Source organism: Oncorhynchus gorbuscha, linkage group LG24 (assembly GCF_021184085.1).
Source record: "Oncorhynchus gorbuscha isolate QuinsamMale2020 ecotype Even-year linkage group LG24, OgorEven_v1.0, whole genome shotgun sequence".
Taxonomy (NCBI): Eukaryota; Metazoa; Chordata; class Actinopteri; order Salmoniformes; family Salmonidae; genus Oncorhynchus; species Oncorhynchus gorbuscha.
In genome coordinates, this window is record NC_060196.1 from 15126107 (window position 1) to 15138342 (window position 12236).

The following is a 12236-nucleotide window of genomic DNA, read 5'->3' on the forward strand; positions in this document are numbered from 1 at the left end:
CGTGCGACTCCTCCCCTTCACACGCCTCCGCTTTAGTTCTCCCGTTAAATTCCACATGCCTGCCTGACATAAACCGCCCAAGGGAAGGGGAGGAGTGGCACTAGACAAGGACATTAATACTGTAACATAGTAACACAAGGGGGTAAAGTTGTGGAAGTTAGGGAAGGAATTCATTTTTAGAAAGGTTATTAATTAAGTGGCTTGGTTACAGCGTGAGGAAAGACCGAGACGCGCTTCCTGTTGGCTGTCTATCTTTAAAGAATATGAAACAGGAGAACTAGTAGACATAAGAGAAGGTAAAAAAAAACACAAAAAAAACGTTAACGCTATCCGGTGCCTGTCTGTTGCTTCTTTACTGAATATGTCAGGGACACGGACAAGAAGAGGGACTGTTTCGGAACAGTCTCGAACTGCGAGGGCAGCTGCTGTTGCTGAGCAGTTGCACCATGAATGCACCCTCTTATTGGAACTGTATGTAAGTATGTATTCGAGTGCAGCCTAGAGTGGGTGAAGTCTGGACAGGCTAGTGCATTTTGCTTCGCAATTTTTAACCTGTTATTAGGCCTACCGGTTACTTGACAAAACATGTCATCTGGCCAGTATTCAAGCCTACGCAAGGGATATGGAAGACTGGGATATGGAAATGTGTTGATGCATGGACATGTATTGACTGATTGTGTGTGCGGCATCCGATCCAGGACTGGTGGTCCAGGAGTGTAGCTGGATAGGGAGGGGGAGTGAATATGTGAATAGTCATGCACGCCCCATATAAAAACAATGACAGAGGTAGGCGATTTTCTGGCGCACGGGTCGATGTCCGGACATGCACGTTTTTCCATGTGCATCGCTTTTTCACTCAATGAATGACACTATGTGAATGATGGGGTGCGAATGATCACAGTATTCTTATTTCCCGCGAAATAGCCAGATAAATCCATCTCCAATGCGCACACACCTCAACCTGCGGACTCGGGCTCTTTGCTGGGAGGAAGGGAAGCGGTTACGAATGTAACCGTTATCTATCACCCAACTAACTATAAGACAATGCTTTTGAATCACCACCCCAATAGCCTATTAGGCAATAAGGTCTCTACTAAGATTATAATAAAAAAAAGACGTGTGAAACACATATATATATATATAATATATGTTTTTTTTACCGAAGTAAAATATTGAACAACCCCGTTTGAAAAACTACAACTTTACTGAAATTATTATCTTTGACACCAAGACTAATTAAAATAAATACAAACCTTAATGAATTATGTTCAGTTAAAAATAAAATAAAATGGGGGCAAAAATCGAATGGGGGTTTCAATCATTTGTTATAGTGGTTTCAAGCTTTTGAATCTGATGGTTCACATTGAGATTGACTTTATAACTGAAAGGTAGACTCAGCAAGATGACATTGCCACAAACAGCACCATATTGGGCGTGTTTGAGTTGTAAGGCTAAAGCATCTGACAGTAGATGCAAGTCGAGGAGTAAGGCAGGGGAGGTGCATCTGTGACAAATGAAAATAGGACACTAATATGTTTTTCCAACAGCAAGGCTCAAAACAACATGACAGTGTTGCCATTGATTATAAAATGTTTTCTTTATAATTTTGAAATAAACATATATCTAACCCCCATATCACACAAACTGAAATCATAATATAATATTGTGTGTGTACACATTGTACAATAAAGTAGAGAGTGAGAGAGCCTCAAATATCACATTTATTTGATATATCCACTGTACACAGAAATCATGGCAAATTGGTTCTTGTTTTTGGTCACATGGGTCAAACAAGAACACCCTAATGATTGGTTGACAATAGAGCCTTCACAATGCAGGAGGTGGCTACAGGATGAAGTTGGTGAAGAGCAACTGCAGTCAAAACCTCATGCCCTTTGATCACATGATTTTTGTAAAGTTCATGCAGTCGACAGGTAGGCGCAAGTCAGACAAGTTGTCACCAACTTGACAAAAATGATCAGCTCGAACGTGCCCACTGAGATGAGCATGATGCAAGACTATGCTCATACACAGTCACACATCATATTTGCGCTACAACGTGGTAGCTACGGGACCAAAACAGCAGAGAAGTTTAGCCTCGCGCTTCAACGCTCCTGATTGTCGCAAAAAGGTTCCCACTACTACTGTTCACTTCGTGCATCTACGTCATCTCGCTGAGTCTACCTTTAAACCTAACCTAACCTATGACCTGACCCACCACCTTAGGGCATTTCCATTTTAACGGACCCATGAACACCAACATGTAAAGTGCATAGGAGCATGTCAAATGGAAAACAGATGGAAACGGGGTCTTAGACAGCATCTAACCTCTTAAAAAGACAGAGATACACCAAAACACAACAATGCAGAAGTAAAGACCCCTGCCAACTAATGTCAACACTTTTCTATTTAGTTTTGGAGAAAATATTTTGGTAAGTTTAAGAAACATTGTCGTGTGCCTTGTAATTCTATTACCAAAACCACATATCTTGAAGACAGTTGGGTCACCTGCTACTGTCCTCCCTTCCACTGGTATACTGCTATGTTTAGCTCATAACTGTTATTTTTCTGTCATCTGGTGGTCAAAGCAAGACTGGACAACCCCTCCCTCTCACGCTTCCTCTCTGCTGCTCTCCGTCTCTGCCTCTCTCAATCCAATTCAATTCAAGGGGCTTTATTGGCATGGGAAACATATGTTAACATTGCCAAAGCAAGTGAAGTAGATTATAAACAAAAGTAAAATAAACAATAAAAATGAACAGTACACTCACAGAAGTTCCAAAATAATAAAGACATTTAAAATGTCATATTATGTATATATACAGTGTTGTAACGATGTGCAAATGGTTAAAGTACAAATAGGAAAATAAATAAACATGAATATGGGTTGTATTTACAATGGTGTTTGTTCTTCACTGGTTGCCCTTTTCTTGTGGCAACAGATCACAAATCTTGCTGCTGTGATGGCACACTGTGGTATCTCTCTCTCTCCAGTTAATGTCACTCTCCTGAGACCTACCATGACACCAACCCCCTACCCTCTTTCCATTTACAGTAACAAGTATCCTCATCCACTGAACACCCACCAACACCGGACTTCCATGGCTGGACCAAATCTGAACCAATCATAGACGTCTATGTTTCAAAAGTTTGGACATCACAGTACAGCACAGTAGAGTTCAGTACAGAGGAGTACACTAGAGTAGAGTACAGTATAATGTTCAGTATTGTAGAATAATAACCAAATATGAAAAATAAGAATATTGCATATTTCTACCTGTGTAGCTATTCAGGATACATCACCATGAAGGGAATGATATTCATGTGCATAATTATGCCTTTCTGTACACCACAGATCAGGGACCCATGATGTAATTCTGTTACCGGAGGTAAATCTATTTCGCGTACTGTAGTTCAATATCCAAAATATATGTTTTTTCAAACTCAAAAGTGTCATTTCGTAGGTGACACCCCATTATTTCTGCAGAAATATTTTCAACTTAATATTAAACGATCGTTTTTGGAAAATGTGCTTAAACACCCGAGGGAAACTTTATTGTAATTCTGTTACCAAACTTTGCATCTGCACAGTTCTTCCAGCAAATGTGATTTTGGGAACTTTTCTGTGTAAATTGTTCAAACTAGTCCTTGTGCATAGAATCAAATGGTTTGTTCAACTTTGAAATCAATGGTTTTGGTTTGGCATACATTTTTAAGAGAAAAATCAGAGTCAAAGCGTAATTACGTTACCATGGAATTGGCCCTTATGCATTACTTCCCCACAGTGCAAGAAGTGACATCCCAAAAAACTTAAAACTATACAACACATACATGTCTCCGAGCATCCCACACATAGGATTCTTTCTGTCCCTAACACTGAAACTGAAAGTAAATAACAAAGAAATATAAATGTTTTTATCTTTTACTCAACATATACAGTGGGGCAATTGTGCATGTTCTCCCACTTAAAAAGATGAGAGAGGCCTGTAATTTTCATCATAGGTACACTTCAACTATGACAGACAAAATGAGAAAAAAAAATCCAGAAAATCACATTGTAGGATTTTTTAGGAATTGATTTGCAAATTATGATGGAAAATAAGTATTTGGTCACCTACAAACAAGCAAGATTTCTGGCTCTCACAGACCTGTAACTTCTTCTTTAAGAGGCTCCTCTATCCTCAAATCCTGCAGTGCCAGACGTGTCCCCCTGCTTAAGCCAGTACATGTCCAGGCCCGTCTGAAGTTTGCTAGAGAGCATTTGGATGATCCAGAAGAAGATTGGGAGAATGTCATATGGTCAGATGAAACCAAAATATAACATTTTGGTAAAAACTCAACTCGCCGTGTATGGAGGACAAAGAATGCTGAGTTGCATACAAAGAACACCATACCTACTGTGAAGCATGGGGGTGGAAACATCATGCTTTGGGACTGTTTTTTCTGCGAAGGGACCAGGACGACTGATCCGTGTAAAGGAAAGAATGAATGGGGCCATGTATCGTGAGATTTTGAGTGAAAACCTCCTTCCATCAGCAAGTTTATTGAAGATTTTTTTTTTTTTTTTTCACCTTTATTTAACCAGGTAGGCTAGTTGAGAACAAGTTCTCATTTGCAACTGCGACCTGGCCAAGATAAAAGTATAGCAGTGTGAACAGACAACACAGAGTTACACATGGAATAAACAATTAACAAGTCAGTAACACAGTAGAAAAAAAAATGGGCAATCTATATACAATGTGTGCAAAAGGCATGAGGAGGTAGGTGAATAATACAGTTTTGCAGATTAACACTGGAGTGATAAATGATCAGGTCATGTACAGGTAGAGATATTGGTGTGCAAAAGAGCAGAAAAATAAATAAATAAAAACAGTATAAAAAAAGTATGGGAATGAGGTAGGTGAAAATGGGTGGGCTATTTTCCTATAGACTATGTACAGCTGCAGCGATCGGTTAGCTGCTCGGATAGCTGATGTTTGAAGTTGGTGAGGGAGATAAAAGTCTCCAACTTCAGCGATTTTTGCAATTAGTTCCAGTCACAGGCAGCAGAGAACTGGAACGAAAGGCGGCCAAATGAGGTGTTGGCTTTAGGGATGATCAGTGAGATACACCTGCTGGAGCGCGTGCTACGGATGGGTGTTGCCATCGTGACCAGTGAACTGAGGTAAGGCGGAGCTTTACCTAGCATGGACTTGTAGATGACCTGGAGCCAGTGGGTCTGGCGACGAATATGTAGTGAGGGCCAGCCGACTAGAGCATACAAGTCGCAGTGGTGGGTGGTATAAGGTGCTTTAGTGACAAAACGGATGGCACTGTGATAGACTGCATCCAGTTTGCTGAGTAGAGTGTTGGAAGCCATTTTGTAGATGACATCGCCGAAGTCGAGGATCGGTAGGATAGTCAGTTTAATTAGGGTAAGCTTGGCAGCGTGAGTGAAGGAGGCTTTGTTGCGGAATAGAAAGCCGACTCTTGATTTGATTTTCGATTGGAGATGTTTGATGTGGGTCTGGAAGGAGAGTTTGCAGTCTAGCCAGACACCTAGGTACTTATAGATGTCCACATATTCAAGGTCGGAACCATCCAGGGTGGTGATGCTAGTCGGGCATGCGGGTGCAGGCAGCGATCGGTTGAAAAGCATGCATTTGGTTTTACTCGCATTTAAGAGCAGTTGGAGGCCACGGAAGGAGTGCTGTATGGCATTGAAGCTCGTTTGGAGGTTAGATAGCACAGTGTCCAATGACGGGCCGAAAGTATATAGAATGGTGTCGTCTGCGTAGAGGTGGATCAGGGAATCGCCCGCAGCAAGAGCAACATCATTGATATACACAGAGAAAAGGGTCGGCCCGAGAATTGAGCCCTGTGGCACCCCCATAGAGACTGCCAGAGGACCGGACAGCATGCCCTCCGATTTGACACACTGAACTCTGTCTGCAAAGTAATTGGTGAACCAGGCAAGGCAGTCATCCGAAAAACCGAGGCTGTAGAGTCTGCCGATAAGAATATGGTGATTGACAGAGTCGAAAGCCTTGGCGAGGTCGATGAAGACGGCTGCACAGTACTGTCTTTTATCGATGGCGGTTATGATATCGTTTAGTACCTTGAGTGTGGCTGAGGTGCACCCGTGACCGGCTCGGAAACCAGATTGCACAGCGGAGAAGGTACGGTGGGATTCGAGATGGTCAGTGACCTGTTTGTTGACTTGGCTTTCGAAGACTTTAGATAGGCAGGGCAGGATGGATATAGGTCTGTAACAGTTTGGGTCCAGGGTGTCTCCCCCTTTGAAGAGGGGGATGACTGCGGCAGCTTTCCAATCCTTGGGGATCTCAGACGATATGAAAGAGAGGTTGAACAGGCTGGTAATAGGGGTTGCGACAATGGCGGCAGATAGTTTCAGAAATAGCGGGTCCAGATTGTCAAACCCAGCTGATTTGTACGGGTCCAGGTTTTGCAGCTCTTTCAGAACATCTGCTATCTGGATTTGGGTAAAGGAGAACCTGGAGAGGCTTGGGTGAGGAGCTACGTGGGGGGCGGAGCTGTTGGCCGAGGTTGGAGTAGCCAGGCGGAAGGCATGGCCAGCCGTTGAGAAGTGTTTATTGAAGTTTTCGATAATCATGGATTTATCGGTGGAGACCGTGTTTCCTAGCCTCAGAGCAGTGGGCAGCTGGGAGGAGGTGCTCTTGTTCTCCATGGACTTCACAGTGTCCCAGAACTTTTTGGAGTTGGAGCTAGATGAAACGTGGCTGGGTCTTTCAGCATGACAATGATCCCAAACACACCGCCCGGGCAACGAAGGAGTGGCTTCGTAAGAAGCATTTCAAGGTCCTGGAGTGGCCTAGCCAGTCTCCAGATCTCAACCCCATAGAAAATCTTTGAAAGTCTGTGTTGCTCAGCAACAGCCCTAAAACATCACTGCTCTAGAAGAGATCTGCATGGAGGAATGGGCCAAAATACCAGCAACAGTGTGTGAAAACCTTGTGAAGACTTACAGAAAACGTTTGACCTCGGTCATTGCCAACAAAGGGTATATAACAAAGTATTGAGATAAACTTTTGTTATTGACCAAAGACTTATTTTCCACCATAATTTGCAAATAAATTCATCAAAAATCCTACAATGTGATTTTCTGGGGGAAAAAAATCTCATTTTGTCTGTCATAGTTGAAGTGTAACTATGATAAATTACAGGCCTCTCTCATCTTTTTAAGTGGGAGAACTTTCACAATTGTCGGCTGACTAAATCATTTTTTGCCCCACTGTATACATTTGCGGTCTATGTGCATTTATTCACGATACAGCCCACAAATATACTAATGGTTTCCAACTTATCGATCACCGCACAGTCATTACTCGTAATAATGTATTGTAATAGATCATGACAGTGAAGAGCTTGCCGTCTCTGGTTTGCCGTACCTTTGCCTCTCCCTCTAGACAGTTCGATACAATATATGCCTATCCCTCAAAGTTCATAGCTCACTCCACTGCTTCCTCTCTAGCTGCCTATTACAAACCTATATACACATTTACATTTACTTGACCATTGCTCTTGCATAAGCAGAGCTGCCTGATGAATGTTACACGGTAATCATTCTAACGCACAGGCACAGAATCATTTTCACGGTGGTCAGAATGTTAGCACCTTGGTATAATGTCGTGACCGGGGGCCAGGTACTCAATGGAGTCACAGCTCTCTCACTATACTCTGATATAGATGCAATAGAATATAATAACTTCCAACCTCACTCTCTCTCGCTCTCTCTCACACAGACTCGACACCTATGATGTCACACATCCTGCCTGTAAGTCCCCCTGGAGTGAAGTTGGGGAATGTTGGTTCTGGTTGAACCAGCTATCCAGTTGAACCACTAACCTCTGTTCCAATGGGGCCAGGGCGGATGTTAATCCAAACCACAATAGGGTTCAAACATTTGCCAGTTGTTGCTAATCAGGGAAAATTGCTAGATTACCATTGGAAAATGCGCAAACAGGTTATTTACTGCCACAGTCCTTTAGGTCAGCTCTTTTGTACTTCGTCAACCATTGCACAAGCAGTTTGGTTTAAATGCTAACTCGGAATGAGTGACTTAATGCATATATACATTTCTCATGGCCACAGCTTCCATTTACTACGGTGTCCATATTCTGACAACCTCAGCCTCCGGAGCAGTTAAACGTGGTGTCCATGGTGGTAATTGCAAAATACAAAAAAGTGGTGTCTTTGGAACACTTTCCAAATTTGTTGAGGCTATGATTAGTACTTTATATTTGATGAACAAAATATGGTCGTGGCACTTAAGCAGTATACCTTTGGTCGTGTATGTCTCGTCTCTTTTAGAGAACCGGATTAGCAGTGCTGCCTTTGAGTTGCATTAGCACATTGAGTTTGGTTGTGCACTAATCGTTGGGTTATACCTGACTTTGATCATGTGTGGTTGATTGCCTTGCCCCGTAACAGTTTGGTTGGGCACTAAAACATTAGTTTTTCTCCACTCACCGTCATGGAAATGTACTTTTAAACGCTGCTAATGTGTTTTTTCTTTACACGCCTATCATCCTCTTCTTCCTCTCCACCTCCACACTCTCTCCATCCCTCCTCCTCACTCCCCACTTCAGAGAAAAAAGGAGACGTTCGCCGAGGAACTCACCAGCGGCGGGGACCGCCTGGTGACCGTGCCACCGCTCTCCTCCCAGCTCTCGCCGAATGACATGTTGTGGCGCCTCTACTCCGCCCTGCAACAGTGCCGGAACCTCCTGGAGCAGGCCATTGGCCGGGAAGAGGGGGTGGGAAACGACAGGAACAGGACCGAATACGAGAGCCAGAAGAAAACAGTGAGGGACCGGCTGGGGCACCTGCTAGAGAGCACACGGCTCCTCCTGGCGGACGGAGCTGGAACTGCAGCCTTCACTCCTGATCCAAACAATACTGAGGTACAGAACTACCGGTGTATGGTAAAGTTGCCCCTAGACACTGATCTGGGGTCAGTTTTGAATTTGCTCCACTAATGGTTAATATACAGTACCTACTGGAAACCCTCAGTAGACCCAGCAGGCCTCATTTCAATACTTGTAAAATAACTGTAAAATCCTACTTGGAAGTCATCCTCGATCTGACATAGCTGGTGTGGTGAACATAATGTAGTGTAGACCCTGAAGAAGGATATGGGACAAAACATGTTGGTTTTAACAATAACAAGGCATTTTATCAACTGACACTCTTCCAAGAGTTGCTGAATTTTCTCTTCACTTCCTCAATTCATGCACCTTGGTTGGAGAGCGAGGTAGCGGCAATATTAATGTCCCTTTTTAGTGTAAACCAGGGCCACGTATAGACGACAGATAAGACTGGTGGAAACATTTTGCTTTCAGATATCCCTAATATTTCAGATCAGTGATGAGTTCAAGAAGGAGAGGAAGAAATTAGGCCTTTGTTAACAACTTATGATAAGCTTATAAAACTGTTTATGTAAGGACTGTCCTCTCTAGTATAAACAAACAGATTATATTACATAGTTTATTAATCATAGATTGTTATTCATTATTTATATACGGTTAGGTCAAATCAGTTGTTTACATGTCATGTATAAATGCAGTGGGGTCCGAAATGATTGACACCCTTAATACAGATGAGCAATAATGGCTGTATAAAATAAATAATTCGAACACTGAGCTATATTGTATGCTCCACAAAATTGGGAAATTCTATTATTTTATACTAATACAATTGCTTGGAAAAATAAATTTTGTTTAACAGGTTTTTTTTTTTCTCTCTCTCAAAAAGGGGTCAAAATTATTTACACCCGTTTTTCGATACCTTTCAATACCTCACCTTATGACGATAACAGCACTTAACCTTTTTCTAAAACAAAAAAATGAGCTGGAGAACACACTGGGAGGGATCTTAGACCATACCTCCATACAGAATCCTTCCAGATCTTTGATTTCCTATGGCTAATTAACCAATTCTTTGTGGATTTTCAAATCAAATCACATTTTATTTGCCACATATGCCAAATACAACAGGAGTAGGTAGACCTTACCGTAAAATGCTTACTTACAAGCCCTTAACCAATGATGCAGTTTCAAGAAAAATAAGAGTTAAGAAATGATTTACTAAATAAAACAATTCAAAAAGAGTAACAATAAAATAACAATAACGAGGCTATATAAAGGGAGTACCGGTACCGAGTCAACGTGATTTTGATGTGTGCTTGAGGTTATTGTATTCCTGGAAAATCCACTTGCAGCACTGGTGTGCGTGGCCAAAGACCTAATTCTCATGTAATCTGACCAAAGCACCTGTGCTCTAATCCAAGTGGCAATTTGTTGGACATTTGTAGAGCTCTTTGGCCACGCACACCAGTGATGGGGTTGGTATCGAAATGAGAATGCATGAGCAGAAAAGAATCCCATACCCACTATAAAATATGGTTGTGTATCTTTGATGTTCTGAGGCTATTTTGCTTCCACTGGTGCTGGGGTCCTTGTTAAGGTCAACGGCATCATGATCTTTTCACAGTACCAAGGCATTTTAGCCAAAAACTTGGTTGCCTCTGCCAGGAGGCTAAAAACTTTGCCGCAAGTGGATCTTGCAGCAAGAAAATAACCCCAAGTGCACATCAAAAACCACAAATAAATGGTTCAATTGGCCATACAATCAACAGTATTCTAATGGCCATCTCAGTCTCCGGACCAGAAACCCAAATCAAATCAAACTTTAGCCTCTAAGGTGCAGGGTTGAGTAACCGGGTGGTAGCTGGCTAGTCATGGCTTTTTAACAGTTTGATGGCCTTGAGATAGAAGCTGTTTTTCAGTCTCTCTGTCCCAGCTTTGATGCACCTGTACTGACTTGAACTTCTGGATGATAGCAGTGTGAACAGGCTGTGGCTCAGGTGGTGGATGTTCTTGATGATCGTTTTGGCCTTTCTGTGACATCGGGTGCTGTAGGTATCCTGGAGGGCAGGCAGTATGCCCCCGGTGATGCGTTGGGCAGACTGCACCACCCTCTGGAGAGCCCTGTGGTTGCGGGCGGTGCAGTTGCCGTACCAGGTGGTGGCACCTTCTTCACCACACTGGACCATTTTAGATTGTCAGTGATGTGTACGCCGAGGAACTTGAAGCTTTCCACCTTCTCCACTGCGGCCCCGTTGATGTGGATAGGGGGGTGCTCCCTCTGCTGTTTCCTGAAGTCCATGATCAGCTCCTTCATTTTGTTGACGTTGAGGGAGAGGTTGTTTTCCTGGCACCGCTCCACCAGGGCCCTCACCTCTCCCTGTCGGCTCTCATGTCATTGTTGGTAATCAGGCCTAATGCTGTTGTGTTTACTGAAAACCTAATGATTGAGTTGGAGGCTTGGGTGGCCATGCCGTCATGGGTGAACAGGGTGTACAGGAGGGGGCTGAGCATGCACCCTTGTGGGGCCCCAGTGTTGAGGATCAGCGATGTGGAGGTGTTGTTTCCTACCTTCACCATCTGGGGGCGGCCAGTCAGGAAGTCCATACCCAGTTGTTCAGGGCGGGGTTCAGACCCAAGCACTTAGCTTAATGATGAGCTTGGAGGGTACTATGGTGTTGATGGCTGAGCTATAGTCAATGAACAGAATTCTTACGTAATGATTCCTCTTTTCCAGATGGGATAGGGCAGTGTGATGGCAATCTGTAGATCTGTAGATCTATTGGGGCGATAAGCAAATTGAAGTGGGCCTAGGGTGTCAGGTAAGGTAGAGGTGATATGATCACTAGCCTCTCAAAGCACTTCATGAGGATAGAAGTGAGTGCTACGGGGTGATAGTAATTTAGTTCAGTTACCTTTGCTTTCTTGGGTACAGGAACAATAGTGGACATCTTGAAGCAAGTGGGGACATCAGACTGGGATAGGGAGAGATTGAATATGTCCGTAAACACTCCAGCCAGCTGGTCTGTGCATGCTCTGAGGATGCAGCTAGTGATGCTGTCTGGGCCAGCAGCCTTGCGAGAGTTAACACACTTAAATGTCTTACTGTTGTTGGCCACAGAGACTGAGAGCCCACAGTCCTTGGGAGCGGGCTGTGTTGGTGGCACTGTGTTATCCTCAAAGCGGGCGAAGGTGTTTAGCTTGTCCGGGAGCAAGACATTTGGTGTCCGTGACGTGCTGATTTTCCCTATGTAATCCGTGATTTTCTGTAGACCCTGCCACATATGTCTCATGTCTGAGAAGTTGAATTGCAACTCCACTTTGTCTCTCTACTGACGTTTTGCCTGTTTG

The 12236-nt window shown here is 43.3% G+C and overlaps 1 protein-coding gene across 1 annotated transcript in view; it reads left to right on the forward strand.

Moving 5' to 3' along the window:
- Positions 1 to 81: 81 nt before the first annotated feature.
- LOC124012814 overlaps positions 82 to 12236 on the forward strand; it is a 22101-nt gene continuing 9946 nt past the window's right edge. The window contains exons 1-2 of the mRNA XM_046326790.1: positions 82 to 475; positions 8610 to 8924. Of these exons, the coding sequence (XP_046182746.1) occupies positions 362 to 475; positions 8610 to 8924 (429 nt within the window). The 5' untranslated portion in view covers positions 82 to 361. The remainder of the gene's footprint in view (positions 476 to 8609; positions 8925 to 12236) is intronic.